The 23,825-nt window shown below is 36.9% G+C and overlaps 2 protein-coding genes across 3 annotated transcripts; both read left to right on the top strand.

Moving 5' to 3' along the window:
- The first annotated feature begins 2,026 nt into the window (after positions 1-2,026).
- On the top strand, positions 2,027-12,871 carry LOC103154478 (B-cell receptor CD22-like). Its single transcript, XM_007575773.2, has 12 exons — positions 2,027-2,150; positions 4,434-4,787; positions 4,880-5,101; positions 5,830-6,168; positions 6,252-6,476; positions 7,779-8,048; positions 9,012-9,269; positions 10,289-10,549; positions 11,732-11,813; positions 11,911-11,983; positions 12,119-12,324; positions 12,444-12,871. Exons 1-12 carry the CDS (start codon positions 2,099-2,101, stop codon positions 12,514-12,516), a joined length of 2,415 nt encoding a protein of 804 aa, XP_007575835.1. The 5' UTR covers positions 2,027-2,098; the 3' UTR covers positions 12,517-12,871.
- Positions 12,872-13,624: 753 nt separating this feature from the next.
- On the top strand, positions 13,625-23,795 carry ltv1 (LTV1 ribosome biogenesis factor). Of its 2 annotated transcripts, none has more exons than XM_016662740.1 (11): positions 13,625-13,834; positions 14,295-14,426; positions 15,189-15,374; positions 16,212-16,299; positions 16,468-16,600; positions 17,055-17,277; positions 17,475-17,602; positions 17,678-17,814; positions 20,116-20,168; positions 21,856-22,056; positions 23,366-23,795. In XM_016662740.1, the coding sequence occupies exons 1-11, from the start codon at positions 13,832-13,834 to the stop codon at positions 23,474-23,476; spliced, it is 1,395 nt and encodes a 464-aa protein (XP_016518226.1). In that variant the 5' UTR covers positions 13,625-13,831; the 3' UTR covers positions 23,477-23,795. The 2 variants fall into 2 exon arrangements, with proteins under 2 accessions (XP_016518226.1, XP_007575832.1); XM_007575770.2 differs by having other exon boundaries at positions 15,189-15,392.
- The last annotated feature ends 30 nt before the right edge of the window (positions 23,796-23,825 follow it).

Raw genomic sequence — 23,825 nt, 5'->3', positions numbered from 1 at the left:
CAGAGGGCAGAGCTAACATTTCAAAATAACATTTAGAAACACAGAAATAGCACCTTGATGGAACACTTAATACAGACAAGATGGCAGAAGAGCAAAGGAAGTACCATGTGATTCATGAAACCCGATACCCCTTAAGTGACAACCACGTTGGACTGTCAAAATGAGAGCATCACATAACCTCCAAAATAAAAGCCTTCACATTTTTCACAACAGATAATTGCTGTTTTCGCCATTATTTGACTGGTTTAAGCCAACCACTATTACACATGGGATTATTGTGGCCCTTTAAAGTGAAGCTTAATGAAAATTTCAAAAGAAAAGCCTCAATATTCCTCTCAGGTTAGAGCAACGTCTTAGGCAGTGTACCACTATTAGCCTTTACCATAAAATAAGCATTAGCTATTTCCTTCTCTCAAGTTAGTGAGAGAACTAACTTGCATTAACTAACTTGCATGTTAACTAACTTGCATTAACATCGGTCTTTTCCATATAGTTAGCATCTTAGCTATTTTTTCTCTCAGGCTAAGCAAAGCCATGCACTAACATTAACTCTTACCCTAAAACAAGCATTTCCTAAGATAAGCATTTTAGCTAATTCTTTCTCTCAAGTTAGTGCTTTACATCACATTTTTCTAAAATAAGCATTTGAGCTATTTTTTTATTTAGTAGCCATGTTTAGTATGCTGAATAGACGAAATTGATGTAAGTCCACATGCTAATGATTTTGGCTAATTTTAGCTTTTACACTAGTTTTAACATACTGAATGGACTATGTCCATGTTATGTTATATATTATCGTGATTCTCCACATGCCATTAATATTATTTTAGCTAAGCTTAGCATTGACGCAAATGTTTAGCATTCGAATGCTGAGTTCCGACCGACAGGCTCACTTTGGCAGGCTCTGTTTAAATTCCTTCAGAAATGTTCTAGTTGTTGTTTTAAGTTCTGTTCTGCTGCTCTTGCTCAATCATTGTAACCACTAACTGGCAGCTCCTCCCCCTTTTTTTTGTTCCCATTTGTAACTGTGAGGCAGAAGCTGGTTGACTGATGTTAGCCGCCAACTTGATTTCCTCTCTTCTGAGAATAAATACAGAGAACCTGAATGTGTCTGTCGTGAAGATGTATACATGAATCGCCAAAGATTCATACTAGTATGCTAGTTGCTGATGACAATCCAAGCAATCTACACATGCTGCAAGGAAGTAAAACCAAATTAAGCAAATTAGTCCATAAATAAAATTAAGAGTAACTAACTGGAATGACACAGAGAGTAAGTATTGAATACTTCACATAAATTTTAACATATTTCCTGGAAAAGCCTTCCTTACTAATGATAACTTTATGATGTCTTCTGGTTTCTCCATTGTGGAGAAATTAGTCCCATGCATTGCTCGCTCAGAGGTGATTTTGACCCTTTTTTTCACTCATGTTTTCTTAATAGTATGAAAGTTTTCTAGGTCACTACTTTTGGCCAACTCTTCTTCATAGATTCTCAAATGGATTCATGTCAGGTGTTTGACAGTTTCACTTTCTTTTTTGAAACCAGAGTTTGCATAACTGTCTATTTTTAGCTTTTGCAGTAGTTGGAAGTTATGTTATTATGCTGCAGTTTCCACCAAACTGCACAATAGAAACAATAAGACAACAATGGATTTTAAGTACAAATGGACAAATGAGTCATAAATATAGTTTAAAAACTTTGCAAACTGTAAAAATCTGGTTGAATCTTCAAAACCTCTCATTCTCTACCCTGCTTGTTTACGTTCTAATGTGATGTAAAACTATTAAGATTTTCCAATCTTGTACTGCTACATATACAGTTTACACATCCAAAGAAGTTCACTTGTAGAAAGCATCTGCAGGAATCATTTCTTCATTTTTTAGAGCGCGACGGAAGGGATTTACTGTCATGCCTTCATCCATGCATATTAATAATGTAAAGAGGAACAAATGACAGCTTGCTTGCTGAAGTCTCAGCTGTCGGGTTTGCCTCAGACACGTTGGAGAAAATAAAAGTTGCAAAGGTTACCAGGAAGTTGCATCAAACAAATGTGGGCAACACGCAGATGTGACTGAAAAGAGGAGAAAAGCAGCCATGAGTCTATCTGCAGCAGCGAGTCTCTTTCTCCTCTTTCTCTTCTGTGAAGGTACTGTGTCTCTACATTTTAATTAAAGTTATTTTGAACTTTAATTATTTATTTTGAACTATTGAATTATTATTTATTTTGAACTGGTCCTGTTTAACCTGAGATCCAGTGACTGAGCTAATTCAGTTGGCCATCATTCTTCTAAATGAAACTGTGTCATAAAAACAGGCATTTTATGATGTAATTTTGTTATTGAAAGTTGTACACTTACATTTATGTATTACTGCAATATTAAGCAGTTGGAGTTGTAAGTAAAATCCTAACACAGCCAACCATTAGTGGTGCAATATCGAAGTGAAAGCAATCAGGGTGTTGGAAAGTGTGGGTTGTATGAAGACAGCAAACTGTACTCAGGATGAATGCTTGTTCAAATAAACATTTTAAAATGTCTAAAGGAATTATCTGCTATGAAAAATGTGCTTGCTGTTGAAACAATGTTAAATAATGTTAGGTTTTCCATTTAATAGGAGGTTTTTGCAGGTTTTAACATGTTTAAACTTACTCTGCCTATGCTGATAAAGTTATATGCTGATCGTATTGTTGTCATTGTTAAAAACAAAGAGGATGTAAACAGTTTAGAACTGTTGACAGTTTTTCCATAATCACAACTTTACGTTAAGTGAGCTGAGAGTGAGAGTCTTACATTTACAGACAAAGGACTGAAATGATTCAGGCTTAATGGATCAGAAAAATGTAATATAAATAAAAAAAGATCAATTTTAGTTTGAAAAGTGTTGGTAGTTTTAAAAGCAACAAAATTTTAGCCTTTGGTCACCATCGACTCTTCATCTTTTTTTCTTTGTGTCTAAAATTTAAAAAGATACAAATACATTTTGTTCTTTCTGTCTGGAAGCAGAAACTACTTTTCACATGTTTCACATATTTCTTAAATGTAAATGATTTGCACCATTGCTTATCCTGCTGGAAGATATTTTAACAAAAATAGAGTCCATTGGTCTTAAGTGTGTTTTTACACAGCTCTGGAAAAACTTAACTGAACCGCATTGAAAACCTCGTGGTTTTTCCACCAAATATCGATTCTGAACTCTTCCTGAGTTAAAACATTAATGTGTTGTTGTTTCTAAATGAATATGAACTTGTTTTCTTTGGATTATTTGAGGTCTGAAAGCGCTGCATCTTCTTCATTATTTTGACCATTTCTCATTTTTTGCAAATAAATATAAAATTTTTGCTTGGAATTTCAGAGACATTTTGTCAGTAGTTCATAGAATAAAATAACAAAGTTCATTTTACTCAAAAATATACCAATGAAAAGTCAAATCAGAGAAAATGATCATTTTAAGTGGCCACTTCATTTTTTCCAGAGCTGTATTTGATGCAGGTTATACAAAAAAGGAAGCTAGTAAGTGGAAAATATATAATTTTCTTGTTGGACAAGCAAAATATTTAATTTAAATGAGTAGAGAAAAATAAATTAAACAATGTTCCTGGGGGAAATGTTGGCACTATGTTTACTTTGGCTGTAAAAATCAAAGTAAAAGCTACATTTCTGTTTTTCTTCATGATGGATAACCTGGCTGAGTTTTTCTCTTTGTGGTGTTTTAATGATGTTTATTCTGTGATTGATGGAAAATTATTTTTTAACTCTCCATTTATGTGAATGTTAAACTGTCAAAATGAGAAATAAATGTGCTGTTAAAAACAAAATCAAATCTTCCTTCTTCTTCTTTCTTTCTTTCTTTCTTTCTTTCTTTCTTTACCCACTAAAGACCGATCATTTTAGTTCATGGGGGTTTTGCTCAGTCCTGTACAAATCTACTACATGAATAAATCAAAGTATAAAAAGCAACAAAAGGCCTCAGTGATGGCGGTAATTTTTGCTAAAGTTTCCTTTTTACATCGTTCCAGCGCCTGCAGATCAACCAAGCAGAGCAGATGTGGTTAACTCCCTTGTGTTTTTAAATCTGTGCTTATATTTAGTAACTGAAAACAAAAAGACAATTTACTTCTGCTTCTTAGATTTAAATGTTATAGTTTGTATAAACTGTATCCTAGCTCTACATTCCCTCTTGAGCATAAACGAAGATTTATGTTCGATTAGCTCGATGGTCAGTAATTTGAACTACTAAAACAGTTAGGACATAAAATTAAGAACATAAAGGAGATTTATTCTGTTTAATCAGAACAAGAAGCTCTGAACAAACTTAAGCTAATTGAAATTATTCTCTTTGTCCTTTTCTGCTTCTTTTGAGGGGAGTCATACTAGAATAAGCAGACAGTTTCATATCCTTAAATATGTTTCTGTTGTGCTCTGTCTTTCAGTGGAACAGACTTACTCTTCATGGGGTGTGACTTATGGCTCCCAGTACATCTGTGCCCTAAAAGGATCTACGGTGAGAATGAGCTGCATGTATAGACACCCATCGCAGGAAGGTAACATAAAAATCAGCGTCACACAAACATTTTGGTTTGCTAAAACTGATGAGGGCCCTGTAGATGTGAAGACACAGGAGGAATATGCAGATCGCCTGGAATACAGCAGCTCAAAGAAAAATTGCACTTTGACAATTAGAGACGTGAAAGAGAGCGACTCGGCTGTCTACAAGTTTAGGTTCATTACAAGCAGGTCAGGTGGAAGCTATACTGGTGAACCAGGAGTTGTGTTAATTGTCACAGGTTTGTACTTCCACATGATAAATACTAATTTACTAGCAACATCTTTGTGCTTTTATTTTTATTTTAAAAAATCTTACATTCTCTCCACTCAGATTCAGATCCAAATCTAACTGTCAGGAAGAAGAGTTCATCCTGGAATAGTAACCTAATATGTTCCAGCTCATGTGTTTTACCTGATCATTCTACATATGTGTGGTACAAAAATGGAAAAGATATGGAGATAGGGACATACGTTTATAACACATGGGTGGATAGTGACGACACCTTGTCCTGCGCTCTGAAAGGACGTGAGGATTTCCCGTCTCCTTTATTCTGTAAGTTTATTCCAACATCTTCTTAACTTCACCTCCTGTCACAGTCTTTGTCAGATTTCTCTTTCATTTTTATGTTTAAATTGGGTTTAGTTGCAGTTTTAATTTTAAAACCATAACTGGTATTAAAATATTCATTTCAATATTTAAATGTTGACTAAAGATTAATCAGAATTGTACTTGCAAATATTGTAATTGTTTTTGATTTAGTAGTTTTAAGTTCATTGTTTTAAATTTCCTTTTCATCATTTTATTATATTTACTGTTTAGCTTATTTTTTTATTTTAACCAGCAGTTAAAGGTCTTTCTAGGGATGAATGCTGTGTGTTAGCTATAGCTACTGTGATGCAGGTATTAGATTGTTTTGATCTATGTTTTTTGTGTCTGGCCGCAAATAAAAAAGTGACTTAATTCATGTTCTAGATCAGTGTTTCTCAACCCTGATCCTCACCGCCCCCCTGCTCTGCATGTTTTAGACGTGCCTCTATTCCAGAACAGCTGATTCAAACGATTGCATGACCATCAAGTACTGCCGAAGCCTGTTAATCACCCAGAGATACAATTCAGGTGTGTGGCAGAAGGGAAGCACCTAAAACATGCAGGGCAGGGGGGGCGGTGAGGACCAGGGTTGAGAAACACTGGTCTATATCAAAGTCAAATTTGTGGTCATAAATTATAATAGTGAAAATTGTCACTTAGCGTTGATGAAAAAAATGTTTGTTTTTTTTCAGGTGTCAATAACAAAAGATGTAATAAAGTGACTTACAGTCATGCAAGAATCTGTGCATTGAAAGGTTCTTCAGTGAGCTTTTATTCCAGTTTCAATTCATATTATTCCTCAGATTTTGTCATATTATTCTGGTTCAGTCCTGGACGCAGTAAAGAACCTGAGGACCTAAGACAAGACCCGAGATATTTGGGTCGAGTGCATGTCATTAACACAATACCACAGTCCACCCTGACAATTAAGAACTTAACGGAAAATGATTCAGCAGAGTATCGATTCATATTCAAAACAAACCGGGTTACCTGGGGGAGTGATTTACATGGAACAACTCTGACCGTCACAGGTACTGATGATCCTACAGTTCATCAGCTTCTCATCCTGAGACTATGGATTATAACTGATGTGGTTCTTTATGTCATATTCCAGATCTGCAGGTGGAAGTGACAAGAACTTCAACCAACCAGGATCCACAATATGCAGAGCTGAAATGTCACAGCAGATGCACCCCAGCTGGCTATCATTATTACAGATGGTTCAGGAATGGACAGGACATTGGTCACAGCAAATCTACTTATAAAGTGTTGATTAACACGACAGACAGAATCTCCTGTTCTGTATTATCGTTTAAGGAACACAAAGCTCCTGAAGTGTGTGAGTTGACTCTAAAATACACAATCACTGAGTCATTTTAAATCATTATTGCTTCTGATTTTAAAAATATTCAGTAATGAAAACTGACAGGATTGTCACAAGATCACAAGACAAAGAAGTTAATAAAAAGAAACCACAACTAGTGGCAACAGCCTTCAGTGGAGCAGTGACTGCAACGTTTGTAGAGACGTTTGTTTGGATGTGTAGTCAGAGATAAGAGTGGTGGGATTGTGATGTTACCTTCTTCACTGACTTCTTTCAAAAGTTTATAATTACAATTTTCAGCCATTGTTTACGTTCTGTCTGGATTTACCAACACTGACTTCTTCTGGTGCAGAACTCTAACACGTCTCACATACGACACAACCTCTCAGAGTGCAGATAGAAATCAATCAATCAATCAATCAATCAATCAATCAATCAATCAATCAATCAATCAATCAATCAATCAATCAATCAGTTTATTCACTCAACCAAACAAATTTGATCACCCATGAAAACATTTTCTTGTAACAGAGTCTACATGAGTGAAAAGGGAGCTGGAAAAAAAAAACCTCGTAAAAAAAAAAAAAACTCTCCCATTCTCAATAATTACACAATATTTGTTTTTCTTTCATGGCTGATTTGATTTGACAATCAAAAGAAAAAAAAAATCTATTTATCCCTGGCGTGTTTTTTTTCCCATTTCTTTTTGGCGACTGTGAAGAACCGGTGGCAGTAGAGAGAATCATTTATTGCTTTATTAATTCCCACACTAATTGGCTTTGTGCATATTTTTGATTATTTGCATAAAATTACAAACAATATATCATTCTCCTCATTGTTAACTGAAAAGTGTACAAGACTTAATCATTTTTTCTTATAAAGTATTTTGAATTGGTTTAATGTAGGACATTTTTTCAAATCATAATCCAATCTATTCCACAATTTGACTCCATGCACCGAAATTCACATTTGTTTTAAAGTTGTCCGCACAATTTTACTTTTGAAATTGTACTTCCTTCAATTATTTCTGTCAGTTGAGCTTCAGACGAAAAACGTCTGTAAACATAAATCTGACTTTGTGGGCAGTAAAAAGGTTGAAATTGGGCTGCTGTAGAATTTGGGTCGCATTCGCTTGCTGCCTGAATAGCCTAAGATGAACGGGGTGGAATATAAATAGTAGTACGTTAGAACCTAAATAAATTTGTGTTTCAATAAAATGTAAGTGTTGTACTTCCAAGCTAATGTCAAGATGGTATACTTTCATGTTCTCTATGTTTACCATAATGTAACAGCTTGTTATTTTCTTATTTCTTCCAGATGCTCCAGTTTTAACTTCTGTGTCAGCCGATCCCTCTGATGGCATAGTTGAAGGCAACCGAGTGTTTCTAAAGTGTAGCAGTGATGCTAATCCACCCGCTAACTACACTTGGTACAAGAAGACTAAAATGTCAGCTCATCCACTTCACAGAAAAGATTCAGAGTTTTACCTGAATCCCATCCAGGCGTCTGATTCTGGGGAATATTTCTGTGTAGCCAAGAACCAGTTGGGGGAAAGCAGATCTGGGAACCTTAATATTGATGTGAAATGTAAGTAGAATAGCTATTTTGACAAATATTTTGTCCAGATTGTGAATTAATTTAACTAGAGAAAATTAACTGTTAACTAAGCCCTTCTTATTTATTCAAGTTGTACATGTCCTTTCCAGGCTGTTGTTCAAATACCTTTGGTGTTTTGGAAGAACTTATGGAAGCTAAGATTTAAATATATTATAAATAACTTTCATTTGTGTGCTATGCTCCAGAACAGGGTTTTTCAAAGTGTGGGCCGTGTCCCCGCTAGGGGGCGCCAGAGCTCAAAGTAACTGCAAACATTTAGCCAACTTCACTAAGCCTATAGCCTATTCATTCATCCAGCCACCGGGGGCGCTGTTAAACAGGTGCTGGCTGTGTATATCTTAACTTTTACTTCTCTAAATCCCAATAAAAATTTTATTGGCGTTACCAAATTGAGCGGTGAGTTTTTTCAACATTCAGGGTTTTTTGGGGGATCCTTTTGTCGACAGTTGCTAATTTTACTGCTAGGATCTGTTTTTAGGCCCCACTTTGTCTGGAGTTATTTTTTATTAGTTTCTGTATAAAACTAGTCAAGATAATGAAATAGAACTACTGATTATTTTCAGTTGAAGTTTTAAAAATCCTTGTTTTTGAGGTCTTTTGAAAGGCTAAAGCCTGAGGATGATTGTTTCTGTGATTGGTATAATTTTGTCTGTATGTAATTATGTGGCTATTTGTTTATATATTTAATACTTTTTGCATTTTAAATTAAATTTATTGCTTTGCCTGTTCATTCGCCACAAGCTTCAATAACGAATATAAAGCAGGTAAACATCACAGCATCAGTGAATGGAACATGAAGTAAAGGAAACAACAAAAAGTTTATTTTTTTAGCTCTCCTAAACTTTGAAAATCCTTGTTCTACAAATCTAGAGCTACAGAGTAACCAAATCTCTTGACACATTGTTCAAAGTTTCTTCTTTTCATTTGTCTTAGACGCTCCAAAACGTGCGGATGTTTCCCTGAGTCATGCAGAGATAGTGGAGGGTGATTCAGTAAATCTGACCTGCAGCAGTGATGGAAACCCAGCACCTTTTAACAGATGGTACAAAGACAACCAAATGATGCTTCAAGGACAAGGAGGCGTGTATCAGTTCACTTCTGTCAAGTCTGAGGACAGCGGGACGTATTGCTGCGAGGTTGGGAACATATACGGACAGATCAACTCTTCAACTGTTCTTATAAATGTGGAGTGTAAGTGCACAATTGGTTCTCTCTGAATATTTGTTAAAACCTTCATCGAAGAGCCAAAGTTGTAAGATGGATGGTTTATACCAAACCCCAAACAACCACAGTGACCTATTATTCTTCTTTGAACAGGTTAGGATTGGTTTACAAAACATATTCATTACATTTTTTTGCATAAAATCATTCTTAGATAATGATATTTTAGTCTGCTCAGTTCTGCTTATATTGAGCTCCTTTCACAATGAGCTGTCTTAAAGTGTCTTGTCACTTTAAATCCAAATAAGTTGCTGGTGGCCACGCCCCCCAACTCAGCATTTACACTTGCATGTGAAAATGCCTGAAAATAGATGAGAAATTACAAAATACTACCTGCACAACCAAAGGGAATGCAGCAAATTGACTTTGAATGGTATGTCAACAACAAAACACTTTTCTTTTCCAGCAGGCATTGTACAACGCATACAGAAAAAAACAAACAAACAAAAAAAAAACAATAACTGTTAACCAAACATGCTGGAGCTCAGCTTGGGTTGCTAGCTAACAGGTGTGGTTGCTAGGTAACAGCTCAGTGCCCACTGATTGTGACTTAACATTAAGGAAGTTTTTGAAACGGTTCAATTTCTAGACACCTAAAAACAATAATTTATTGTCAAAAACTGACTGGGTGTGAGGTTTTTTTTAAGTTTGGGTTGCTTTTAGAAGCAGTTGAAACCCAAATAGAAGAACAAAAATAGATGCAAAAAGTGAATTTTGTATAATAAATCCCCTTTAAATTGGATCTTTAGGGAATTCTCTGTATGCAGCCTTGTCACACAGATCCAGCGATTGTACTAAACTGCATCTAATATGCAATAAAGTCCTCCAGTTCTGAAAACATGAATGGTATGGTTGTAGATTTTTGCTTACATTTTTGCACAAATAGGCAAACTGAGGTACACATGTGCAACCGCTCTTCTGAAATATCATTCAGTCTGCTTGGAGACGTTGTTTAAACATGACGTGTTTTCTTGATCGTTTTCCATCAGATTCTCCAAGGCTTCCCTCTGTGTCTGTGAATCCTCCTGGTGACGTAGCAGCAGGTAGTTCAGTGAATCTGACCTGCAGCAGTGCAGCAAACCCTGCAGCTACGTATGCCTGGTACAAAGAGGATTCAACTTCCCCAGCAGCAGATGGACAGACGTTTACCATTGTGGACATCAGAGGTGAACATGGTGGAAATTATTACTGTCAAGCCAGAAACAGCAGGGGACACCATAACTCCACCCTTCATCTGATTGTGGTTTCAAGTAAGCTGCTGTCATTTTTAAAAATAAATATATAATGTATTCTCATCATCTGTACCTATACACACATTTTTATCCTGTAAAGCTACATAGAAAATCTTCAGCATGACTTCCAGTTGAGATCAAATTTGTTTATTCTGCAGATTCAGATGTGCTTCGATCCAGTCGTGTTCCAATTAAGAAACAGAGTATATCTCTGAATGTTTTTCAAAATACTTCAAATAAAATCGATATTTCTTGGTGTAAAAGAAATATTCTTCATTTGCTGGTTTAGAATTCAGGAAGTTTTTGAAATTATTCTAGAGTAGTTATATGTTGTATTAAGGGTTGGATATTTTAGTAGCAGATCTCAGATCTTGAACATTAGAAAAGAAGCTCCAGCTAAATGTTGTCCAATGTTTTTGAATTGATCCTCCTTTTTTCCAGACTCATTGTAGTTTCTTATATTCTTTATGGCTATTTATTGCAATGTGGCTGTCAAGGTTGTCAAAAATAATCAATATTTGTTATATAATTAACACTAAAAATAAATTATTTAAAGATGCTCATGTGCATCTAAATCATGTGTGTCAAACCTGTTTTCATTTTGGGTCGTATCAACATCTCAAATATCCTAAAAAGGACCGGTTGTGGCAGAATGCCTTGGTAAAACATTAACAAACTATTACAATACTAATAAATAGCTGTCTGTACATTCAATTAGTATAGATAATATCAAAAATCTTTTCATAATGATGTAGTTTGTCAGTATGGAGAAAAAAACTGCCTTGATTTGAGAGACTTGTCTCTACTTGACTGTACATTACTTTGTCGCTACACATCTGGCTCACGTTTGCCATTTGCTTTATTGCGTTAGTTGGCGTCCTTCGTGTGTTTACATTACTCTTTCTGCTACTTGTCCTTTATCAGATGCATACTGTTAGTTGGCAGGAAGTTTGTTCTTTCTATGTTACCTACAAAAACAGGAAGGTCAAATAATTGCTTCATTTATTTGCTGCGTGACTTCTAATTTTAAACTTCCTTTATTGGGTTTTAAAAATAAGACTGAATTAATTTCTTTAGCTTCCTGGCTCTTTTCTCTTCATTACCAGATAATTATTTTAAGCAAACATTTTTCTGCATCTGTGACTATTTTAGGTATTCAGTTCATGTTTCTTTATTCTTGTTTTTGTTCCCTTTTCTCAGGTTCAGTTTCATCTGCTGTTGTTGGGTCAATCATGTTTCTACTCCTGATTGGTTTGTTTTTGTCTGCCTTCATCATTTTTAGGTGATTTAAATTCTTTACCACTGTTTTTATGCTCTATGTGGAATGCTATGTTGTTCATTCTTTTGCTTATTTTTTCTTGACCTTTTTATATTTGTAGAAAAAAGAAGGCTGTAAGGCAAATTCATCAGACCAGAGAGGGACCAGGAGATAACGAGGCGAAGAGATTGGGTGTTAGTCTTCCTTCATCTACATACTTTGAACAGTGTTTTCCTCTCATCTAATGGGAGGCTGTGGTTCTGCAGGGCATTTCAGGAGGGTGTGGTTATTATGTTTCTCTTCTGAATGCAGCATTTGCTCTTTTGCAGAATTTGGGCCGACATCTGGAGAGTTCATCAACTGCAGGACTTGGAAATTCAGCAGATCAAGACGACGTTTGCTATGCTAGCGTACATTTCTGTAAAAATCAAGAGGAACCTCTTTACTCCAACTTTGTACCAGCTGAACCCAAAACATCTAAAAACCAGGAGGAAGATGTGGAGTATTCAGCGGTGATGATCAAAAACACACCTTGGTGGGTTCAAAACGTTATTTCCTTTATATGTTCTTACACTTAATCCAGTTATAGTAACTACAGATTTTAAGCTTTTAATAATATCTGATACTTACAAAGTGTTTTTTATCCCTTTGCAGTAGGAAAAGTTATGATGCTTCAGATGAATCATCTGCACTGTACAGCACAGTCTGCAAAGTCAACAGATTATAAACAGCACTTGAAACTCCTGATGAATTCTTTTTATAAATATAATACTTTATGCATTGATCAGAAATTATCCTTTCCATTACGAGAAACACAAGGGACCTTTCACTTCCTGTTTCATAAAAAAAAAACATGTTAAAATTGATTATATGCAAAGATGTGTGGATTTTAAGGTTGTTTTATGCATTTGTTATTCCATAGTGTGATTTTGTGGTTGTTATCCTTGTATTTATTATTTGCTTTAACATCAACCTGCCATCGGGACTAGAGATGGAAATTCTCGCTATAATGTTATGTATTTACATGTCAGTGTTCATTTTATGTATTGTCCCATTTAAAAATAAACTTGAACTTAAATTAACTGAGTTGATTACGTGTGATTACCTAAGTCACTATTTCTGCTGAAATGCCATACAGCACAAAAAAAAATATGTATATCTTTATTTTATTGTTATTTTTTATATGTACACATTACTTGATTGGGTTTAAAGATTATATGGATAATTGATTGCTGCTTAGTTGCTTATGGTAAAGTAAATTTACTTTTTCAGAGAAGGGGAAGACTATACAAGATTTTTTTCGTTCAAAACCTTTGTGTCAATGTGAGACATGTTTATTTTGAACTATAAATTAATGAAATAAAACAAATAAACAGATAATGAATCTCCTGAAGAACACTCATTTTTACTAACTTTACTCTTCTTAGCTGATCCTTTTCGGTTAACAATAATGTTGACACATTTATTGTTCATGTTTTATTGACCTGTCAAATAAATGTATTTTTATTAGGTCATTCTTGTCCCTAAATCTTTAATTTACCATGACAACTACGTGTTTGTTTAGGACTTAGGAGGTTAGATGAAATCTCAATGAAACTGGCTATAAGATACATTTTCTTTAAGATATACAGAACTAGCCTGACAAATAAATTGTGGCGAACAAAGAAAAAAAGAAGCAGTCCTTACTTTATATCAGCTGGTGGCGATAACGCTCAAATATGTTGCTTGCTAGCAGTCACTAGTAGAGGAAGAACAGGAAGCAGCGTGGTGAAGACGGGTCCAGATTGGATCAGCTGGAGTGAAGGGCCCGCCTTCTGGAACACTCTGGACCAATCAGCGCCAAGACTTACTGCAACGTCCGGCCCACGTCCTCCGTCTAATGTAACACGAGTTTAGGATTTTTCGGCACTGATAAATGCTCACCGTAACTTCTACGTTTTGAGAATTATATTATTTCAAGGGTGTTTTAAAGGTGTTTTGGGAGCTTTTGGCATTGCTAAACTTGATCCGCGGAAGAAAATCGTGACAGTTTCAGGAACAAAATGGTAAGAGGACATTACCAGACTAAGCTAATAGCATTAGCTAACAACAACTATTCGGATTAGTTATAATAACTGGAAATACCCAATTACTATGTATTTAGGGTAAAAATGTTTTATATTTAAATCTCAAAACTGCTGCTGCTTTTGCGTAAAGGAAAGAAATCAGCTGTTTTATTGCTGTTTCTTTTGCGCTTTCTGTTTGTTTACTTTAAAATATTGATTAGGCTGATGTGACATTATGGACATTGGGTTTTTTATGTGTTATTATTCTGTAATAATCATGATTGGTGTCTCTTTCTAGAGTTATTTAAACCTTTTAAATTGTTTTTGCTACAAAATTTGATTATTGTTTATTTTTTAAGCATCTCATTTGAAAAGCTCTTAGAAATTTTGATGTCTGAATGGTTCGGGAAAGAAGATTGATCATTTCCCTTTGTTTTTATGTTTGTTTGTTTTTATCCAGCCTCATCGAAAGAAGAAATCATTCATTGAAAAGAAGAAAGCGGTGACCTTTCACCTCGTCCACAGAAGTCAGAGGGATCCTCTGGCTGCAGATGAGAAAGCCCCACAGCATGTCCTCCTGCCTGCTGCAAAGGTAAACATTCACAGCCTTGACTCTGGTTCTGGTTCTTTTATGGAGTTCACAATGGTAAATGAACTAAACTTAAACTTTTCCGATCATAGTAGTTACCAATTTAAGCACTTTTACAGTAGAGTTACACCCACACAGTCCTACACCGATGGGTAAAGTGTTTGGTAACTTGGAGTCTGATCTCTTGTCAAGTCCGCATCAATGCACTGCAAAAACACAAAATCTTACCAAGTATTTTTCTCTACACTTGAAATAAGACAAAACTAACTTACAAGTAACTTTTCAGCAAGATATAGGACATTGTTTAAGTAAATAATTCCTTAATATTGATTTTTAAAAAGTACTAGTTCCTCTGGCAGATTATTTCACTTATAACAAGACATTTTCTCCGTGTTATAAGTGAAGTTTATTAGAATCAACATAGAATTTTGCAGCAGAATTGCTAACAATTTGTTCTCACTGTGTAGAAATATTTGTCAACAGTATAAATTGATGTTGGAACTCCTTATGCAAAAACAACAACAAACTGACTAAAGTACAATGTTAATGTCTCTTAATAAAACTCCATATTGCTGAAAAAGAACTTTGTTTCTTCAACACCATGTTCCTTACAAAACTGCCAGAACCCAGAGTAAGACATGCGGTCTTTTCACAATAAAAGCATATAAGCAAAAATGTTCAGCTGTACTGTTGTGAAACGTAGCAGTGAGCTTTTCACGTCTGATTGTGGAAATGCTGAAGTGACAACCTGGCTGTGTTTCCCAGGTGGACGCAGACAAGAGGCGTGAAGAGCAGAGAAACTTTGGTGTTTTCTTCGATGACGATTACGACTACCTGCAGCACCTGAAGGAGGCGTCTGGCCCCTCGGAGCTGGTCACCGCCGGACCCTCACACTTCAACAGAGGGGCCTCTGATATCAGAGATGATGATGAGGAAAACGAGGTGGAAACTGTTAGACAGGACATTCCTGTGAGTTAGTGTCTTAATTTTTATTTCCTGTCAAGATGCACTGATCACAATTTTTTTCAACTGATTTTCAATCCTCAAGCTTTTTTTTTTTTTAAAGCTTTGATACTGACTTGAGCAGATTTCTCTTTAATGGAAACTCAAATGGATTAAACCTAGAAACTCAGCTGTACCATTCAGTGGTTCTGCTGTGTGTTGAAAGCCTGAAAAATCACTGACATTTCAAGACATGTAGAAAATAAATATCCTATTTAAAGAGCTTCTCTGATTCCTATAACTTTTAACATTTCACTGATGCTGAAAATAGTTTAATTTGAAACACCAAAGAGTGATGATTTATCTGTTAGGTCTGCTGCGTTTACTGACCAGGAAAATATTGGATTTCTGACTTTCTAACTGGTCAAGTATCTCTCTGTGTCTTTAGACCGGTTTATTATCACTAAATAGGAATGATTAAAACAGCAATTGGTAAATTAGCCATGTGGGATTTAACGTTTTTTTCTAGGCAACAAAAATACCAAGCTAAAATAAATGTAAGTTTATGTTTACATCCTATTTTCAAAGGATATAGATCCTTCTACCGTCCTATGAAAATACGCAATGAGGAAAAATCTTTTGTGAGAAATACTAGTAAAGTATGTAGTTTAACTAGAAATTATTGGTTTTGTCTTGTTATTTTTCCTTTGACGTTGCTTGTGCTTGGTTTAATATTGCTGCTTCTGGTAAAGTTTTGAGGATTTTATATTTTCTCGGTTAAACAAATAAACAATAAATCAAGAAATAACCAAACGAACCCTGAACCCTATCTGGTTTGACGAACAGGAAGCTACGATCCACCTGCCGTCTTCAGTGTTCGCCTCGGAGTTTGAGGAAGATGTGGGACTTCTGAACAAAGCCGCTCCTGTTTCAGGTAATTCACTCAAAGTAGACCAGATAAATCCCTTAAACATTGTTAAACAAACACGTTCTTTATCTCTGCGTAAAAAATAAATGTGTTTTCTAGCTACTAGTTCTGTTAGTTTGAATGTTTTCTTACATAAACCTAACTGTTTTCACTGTGTGCTGTGTTTTCTTTCAGGACCCCGACTGGACATGGATCCTGATATTGTAGCTGCTTTAGATGAAGACTTTGACTACGACGACCCCGACAACATGCTGGAGGACGACTTCATCCTGAAAGCAAACCGCACAAAAGGAGCTGTGGATGCAGAGTAAGACAGAAAATATTAAAAACAAATGAGAAATCTGCAGAGAAAAGTATCTGAGTCTAGAATATTCAAAATGTGTGGAAGCCCTGGAGAAGATGTGGCTTTGGTTATTCAGTCATGTTAGTTTTTTTAGTATATATGTGATGTATTAACAATAGCAATATATTTAGAAGAAATTTGATCTATGATATAATATTTTTTTTCCTTTAAAAAAAATTACAAATGACAGAAAATAAATTTAAAAACGGTTTTTATTTCATATGTTAATTCTGTGGATTTACCTAAATTCCAAGTCAAGGAGGAAAAAAAAGCCATAAAACTATGCAAGTCCAGATTTTCCAATATTAAATCTTGAAAAGCAGAAAATTCAATTAATAGATAAAATCAGTTTATCGCTCAACCGTACTTTCAATGCAAATACATATTTTTAAACTTCCTGTTTGTGTGATTCCAACAGAGGATCCGATGATGATGATGAGTGGGAGGACACAGACGAGGAAGGCGACTTTGACTCCGATGGCGGTTTCTCAGGTGACGAGCAGCTGGAGGGCGGCGGCCATGATGGAGAGTTTCTGTTCATGAACGAGGAGACAAAGAGTCGCTTCACAGAGTATTCGCTGACTTCGTCTGTTATGAGGAGGAACGAGCAGCTCAGCCTGCTGGACGACCGCTTTGAAAAGGTCAGAGGTCGCGACCGCTACACTGAGCTCTGTTAGCAAACTAGCACTAGCAGGACTTTGGAGAACCTACCTGCATACAAAGGAGGAGGTTCATCTGAAAGTTGAAGAGCTCTGATGTTTAACTTTTCCAGAGTAAAAGGAGAAGTTACTAATCTGCTAACGAGGCTTGTTTACGATGCGGCGTTCTTGTTTTTCAGTTTTATGAGCAGTTTGATGACGATGAGATCGGGGCTCTGGACAACGCCGAGCTGGAGGGCTTCATCGAACCGGACAGCGCCCGCCTGGAGGAAGTCATCAAGGATTACTTCAAGCAGAAAGAAAAAGAGTGAGATTCTTTCCTGACCTCTGATCGTTGATTCCTGTTACCGAATTTAACTGTTTTATTGCGTTTTTGGGTCAGCTCTCTGAGGCCTGAAGATTTGGGTCCAAAAGAACTTCCTGTTTTGAATGAGGAGGAGGAAGACGAGGATGAAGAGGAGATGGAGACGGTTGTTTGCGAGGCTCCTCAGGAGAAGTGGGACTGTGAAACCATCATCAGTAAGTCTCTGTTTACATTGTTTTAGCTTTTTATTCACATTTAGTAGCTTGAACTTTTCTAAATTCTGTCACATTACAACTTTATGGTTCAGCATAAAGTGGCAAATAATTATGAAGGGAAATAACAGCGATGCATAATTTTCAAAGCTTTTCTACAAATAGAAAATTAAGATGTGCCATTGCTGATGTGCTAAACTCTGATAACCTTTAAAAAAAATCTAAAGTTTATTTTTAAGTCACCTCATTGCTAAGTAGAGACCACTTGTGTGTAATTTAATCTCAGTGTAAATCCAGGTGTATAAGTTGGTCACTAATGTTGGACAACATCAGTGACAGTGGCGTCCCCAAGAGGGGGACGAAAGGGGGCGATGGCCCCTTCTTGAAAAATGCTGGCCACCCCACTGGGCCCCCAGAGATTTATGTTATAAAGAGGCATGCAGTCATCTTCTTCAGTTAAGACACATACCGTATTTTCCGCACTAGAAGGCGCACCGGATTATAAGGCGCACCTTCAATGAATGGCCTATTTTAGGACTTTTTTCATATATTAGGCGCACCGCATTATAAGGCGCATAGAATAGACGCGTCATACTCTATTATTACACATCCACATTAATAAAGAAATGGTCCCCGAGTACTTTATATAGTAGGCTGGCCCAGTCGTTGTTTCACTCACGGTGTTGGTGTTGGATATTATGCCCAACTGCTTTCTGGGTAACACAGACCAACCGACACGCTGCCGCTGCAGTCTCTGTCTCTCTTCCCCTGCCCCTCCCCCCCTTTAAATGTATTATCAAACTTTATTAACAAACCAGTGTTCTGACAACTATCCCAGCATGCACCGCGCACTACTTCTTCTACGGGGGAAAAAGAAGTTGGCGGTTGCTTACCGTAGTGGACCAACTACGTAAGCAGCCTACTGCATGTCTGTGTAAACATGACGTCTTTCATTTCGATCTGAGTTAATTAGCGTAGCATTTCTGCCGGATTTTCACAACATATCAGCCACGACAATGGACAGGGGAACCAACAAGTTCATGTCATCTTTTTTGGACGACATCAAGGTGTTTGAGCCACTGGATGCCTCCAACATTGTGCGCGTCACAGCTAAAAGCTACCGATAGATGAGGAAAACAGCAGATCCTCACACCCTCAGCATAAATATAGCTGTGGACAAGATCACTGATGCCTGTTGTTCTTGCAAGGCTGGGTAAGTCGGCATTCATGGTTTTGATGGTCCACAATGTACATTAGCATATGTTTACTACTGTAGCTTGTGTTTGTGAGACGGTCACGCACGTGGTAGCTGCACTGTGACCTAAAATGGGCATTAGCCAATGAAACGCGGCCCCTGTGGTAAGGTCCGTTGCTGGACCTGTTGTGGCTCAATATTGGTCCATATATAAGGCGCACCGGATTATAAGGCGCACTGTCGGCTTTTGAGGAAATTGAAGGTTTTTAGGTGCGTCTTATAGTGCGGAAAATACGGTACTTAAAAGCTAATACATAAAATCATATTTATTTTTATTTTCTTAGTTGTGACCCACTATAATTGTTACTGGTCTGCTCTGGCCACCAGGATGAAAATGAATAATGAGCACATCATGTCAGTTGAGACCAAAATAAAAATGGAGCAGTAATGTCCCCAGAAAACTACCCAGTGCCTGGAAAAGGTTCCTGTGGTGCAAATATCTTGAAATTAAAAACTTACCAGAGTTTTACAATTTATATGAGGAAGAAATATTGTCTTAATTTATCTAACCCTACAACTTACCACTAGATGTCACTAAATCCCAGACAAAACATTAAATTCAGTCAGAAGTGATGAAACATCTACATTATTTTACCTGCTGTGTGTTTTTTCTAAATTAAGCTTATTAATATGACAAGGGAGAATGTAATAACATCTATGTTCACAAACTTCTGAGGCAGATGAAAGTTTAAATTGTTTATTTTGCCCAAATCACAAACATGGCATCCGGTCTTCCTGGGTTTTACCAGAACTTTTCTTACTAAAGGTTTGAAATGCGTTTACTGTTAAATGTCAATTGTTTGACTTTATGAAGGGAATAAAAAACAATATTTAGAGGATTTAGATTGATAAGGTTGTTTTGTTCAATCAGCATCAGTGATGAATTTGACTCTCGTCTCTTATGAAGCCCCATCGTCTCCACTGACGAGAGAAAACGCCTTTATCCTTCACATTAATTAAATTAACAGTCAAAAACTGAGATAAAATATTGAAACTACATAGAAATGCTGCTTTAGCTTAAATGTTAACCACATATCCTTATTTTTCAGGTACATACTCCAACTTGTACAACAGACCTAAAGTCATTGAAGAACCAGCCAAGGTATCAAACATACGATCATTTACACACATTAAGTAAGATGCACACATAACCCAGAAATAGTGAGTTAATTTTCCCATATGCGGTGTGCTTTGACCCGTCAGGCTTAAATATCCCAGAATATTCGCTTTGTTTTGATAAGTTGTACAGTTGCAAGAGTTGCCAACTTCTAAATTCAGCTTGGAGGGAGAGATGTTCGTTTATGGTGCAACATCCATCAACCTAATCTACAAACTATCCATCTGCACAAGCCCAGACTAGTTTAGGATGTCATGGAAACTAAGAACATGCCATACCTTGGAGATGGAACGATCACTTATTGAGCAATAGTACAGCAAAACCACTACTGTAAAGAGCATAGGAAGTTATTTTAAATTTAAAGTGATTTTCAGACATGTGGCCTATTGGTTTCATGTTGCTAGATTATGGATTTGTTTATGCAAATAATTAGATTTAAAACAAATTACACTGAGGTTAAGTGAGTGTAAAGGGAACCCATTATACAAAATTCACTCTTTCATGTTTTTTTTTAAATTATTTTATTTGGGTCTCTGCTGCTTCTAGAAACAAACCAACCGCTTAAAAAATGATCACCTAGTCATTTCTGACAATAAGTTCATGTTTTTAGCCGTCTACAAAACAAACAGTTTCAAAAACCTCTCGATGAGTAAGTCACAATTGCCTGGCGCTGCCCTGTTACCTAGCAACCCCAGCTGAGCTCAGCCCGGTAACCTAGCAACCCCAGCTGAACCCACGCGGAGCTTGAGCAACTCCGGTGCAGCTCAAAGGCAAATGTGAAAGCCAATAAGTCCGTAGTCCGCTTCAAGAGCAGGAAGCGGACTGTAGAGCAGGGCATTCTGGGTAAATCTAGCCAAAAACAGACGCTTGTGGCTAGCAGTAGCTCGAGAAATGGGTTGTCGTCTTGTAGAAAAAACAAAACAGAAATCCTGAAACGGCTCAAATCTGACGCAGCTCCGTCTTTGTTTACATTTCATGAAATAGAAAGTTGCGCTCAGTGTCTTCTTCAGAGGTTTTTCCTCTCTTCCTTGTTTTTAATCGCTGTGGCTCACTGGAAGCCCAAAGTCTTAAGAAAATATCTTTCCTAGGTTTTCTGCTTATAGAGGACGACTTTTTCTGATGTTAACAAGTTTACTTGGTCTTGGAGTTTGACAGAAAAAAAAAGCAAAAACAGATGCTGTCATTGCCCTGCATGTTGCCATAGCAACACGCATTTAGTTCCCCCCACATTTAGCACAGGCAGAAAAGAAGAAAAGCCACATTGAAATGTTAAATTAGTTCCTGTTTTTATGAGCTCTAAAAGCAGAGGGAACCGAGTACAAAAGAGTAAAATCTTAAACACCAGCAGGTGGAGGTTTTAAGTTACGGGCTAAAAGCGACGACTTCATTAGCAATGTTGCTTCAAACTTGGTGAAAATGTCAATAAATTTTCCAAATGGTACCAAAACTTCAGTGGAATCCATCTTGGTTTGGTTGTTTCAAATTTAAGGATGGAAATCTCTGTCCTTTGCTGCTGTGGCGGTGCTTGATTTGCTACATTTTACTAGTTTACCTTCCTAAAATTGAGAATTTGTTTAGCAACAAACTAAACTGAACCAATTATGAGTTTAATTAAGCAGAGTCAAACATCAGAGGTTGACGAATCGGACGGAAACTTCTCGTCTGTGTGCAGCCGAAGGCGATCCGTGTGTCCGGTAAGACGGGCATCCCCCTGGACGTCCTGCCCTCCAGGGGCCTCACAGCCAAGCAAGCGGAGCGCATGACGAGAATCAACGACTTGGATCTGCCGCGCGTGTCGACGCAGGCCCGAAACAAAGAGGAGAGCAAAGAGGAGAGGAGGGCGAGGAAGCAGGCCATCAAAGAGGAGCGGAAGGTGAGGAAACCTCCAAGAGCCTCTGGTTTGGCTTTATGAGCCGTTTACCGAGTCGGATGAACACGATTGTCAGAGATCGTTGAGGATTTCCATCGTCAAAACGCAGATTTGTGGGTCTGTTACCATGGTAACACATACAGATTAATGGCAAAAACTGAGCTGTTTTATCCTGAGATACCACTCAAAGATAATCTTCTACAGAGACCGATTACTCTGAAGATTTTTCCTGTTTTAATATTAGGAACCATTATCTCTGGAAAAAATAATTTCCTCAGGAATGTTTCTCCAAACTGCTACTTGATGGCTAAAAATTACAATCTGGATGGCAGAAAGTAAAGTAATTTACGGTATTTCTGCTGAATCTTTTCCATCTTTGTAGACGATTTATTACACAAAAACCCTGAAAATGAAAATGCTTCTTTGTCAGGAGAAACCTGCACCATTTAACAGAACATTTTGGTGACCATATGGTACTTAATATTATGGCTTCTGTTGCTCCTCCTATAGCATTTAAAGCCATTTTACACTAAAACATTGAACCATTAACTGTAGGTTGATTTACTGGGAACCAGTTTTGTTGGAATCAATCTTCATTGTTGGTTAGTTGCAGTTTTACTAACAATTATTTTTGTAATCGATTTATTCTGATGATTTATCAGATTAAAAAAGCGGCACATCTTGCATATTTTTTTAATTTAACCACAAAACTTTTTATACAATATTAAAAATCCCCCCCCAAAAAAAACAACTTAATTTTAGTTTCCTAAAATGCAGCAACGTAGCTTTCCTTCAGCACACGGCTGATCATTTGTAGCAAAGAATGCATCTGAAAAATACTTCAGTATGAAAAGCTCAACCTTTTCTGCTTTAATTACTTATTTTAACAGAATTTGAAGCCAAAACTTTGGCACTTGAAATCTAGGTAGAACATTTACAAACACCATTTTTTAATAAAAGCAAAATGTATGTCATTTTTGTACAATTTTGGTTTAGTTGCTATTCCTTTAGCAGGTTACCTTTGAGTCTCTATTTTCAGTCATTTCAACCACATATAAGGTCAAATTTGCCAAAGAAACCCAGATATATGTCGAAGTTGCAGGCAAGTTTATCGATAAGCAAAGAGGAGTCAAAGCAAAATATTTTCATTACAGCTAACGCATCTTTAGTCATGATTTGCTGATTTTGAGGGCACCACTTGTTTGTTTTTCTTGACAAAAGGTGAGCAGAGACACTCCCTGTCAGATGAGAAAACACTGCAACAGAAGCTCCACATTTGGATAAACTTTGAATATTCTCTTTTTATCTTTAGGAGAGGAGAGTGGAGAAGAAAGCGAACAAGTTGGCGTTCAAGGAGGAGAAAGTGCGACAGGAGAAGCAAATGTTGAACTTAAGGACAAACATTCAGGGCCTGAAGCTGTAGCCGCCGACCGACCGCCCGCCCGCCGGCGTTCTGCACAAACGTTTCACCCTGTGGCGTTTCCAGTGGACATGTTCCTCTCTTCAGTGAAACTGAGAAGCTCGGAAAACAGGACGGCGTTGACCTACGGATAATCTGGTTGACTGCAGACAGAAAACAAACCCAAAAAAAGGAAGAAGCAAGCAACTGGTTGAATGAATAAAACAGGTTCCACAGGAGGAACGGGTGTTTCATCTGCGTCAAAAACTGGACTGCTGCGGGAATGTTATGTTATTTAACTGAGCAACCAGCCCATGTCGTCTCTATTAAAAAACATTACGTAGAAAATTATTGCTTCCTGCCGTCACAAACT

The sequence above is a fragment of the Poecilia formosa genome, unplaced genomic scaffold (assembly GCF_000485575.1).
Source record: "Poecilia formosa unplaced genomic scaffold, Poecilia_formosa-5.1.2 Scaffold388, whole genome shotgun sequence".
NCBI lineage: Eukaryota > Metazoa > Chordata > Actinopteri > Cyprinodontiformes > Poeciliidae > Poecilia > Poecilia formosa.
Note: the sequence above shows the minus strand (reverse complement) of the source record. Positions and strands in the feature narration are given on the sequence as shown.

What these genes read in the sequence shown, in the direction of transcription:
- LOC103154478 (XM_007575773.2), top strand. Translation starts at nt 2,099, where the DNA reads ATGAGTCTATCTGCAGCAGCGAGTCTCTTTCTCCTCTTTCTCTTCTGT. An exon ending in AACAACTCTGACCGTCACAG is followed by an intron (nt 6,169 to 6,251) that starts GTACTGATGATC and finishes GTCATATTCCAG; the next exon opens with ATCTGCAGGTGGAAGTGACA. An exon ending in CCTTAATATTGATGTGAAAT is followed by an intron (nt 8,049 to 9,011) that starts GTAAGTAGAATA and finishes CATTTGTCTTAG; the next exon opens with ACGCTCCAAAACGTGCGGAT.
- ltv1 (XM_007575770.2), top strand. An exon ending in CTGTTAGACAGGACATTCCT is followed by an intron (nt 15,393 to 16,211) that starts GTGAGTTAGTGT and finishes TTTGACGAACAG; the next exon opens with GAAGCTACGATCCACCTGCC. An exon ending in TCATTGAAGAACCAGCCAAG is followed by an intron (nt 20,169 to 21,855) that starts GTATCAAACATA and finishes GTCTGTGTGCAG; the next exon opens with CCGAAGGCGATCCGTGTGTC.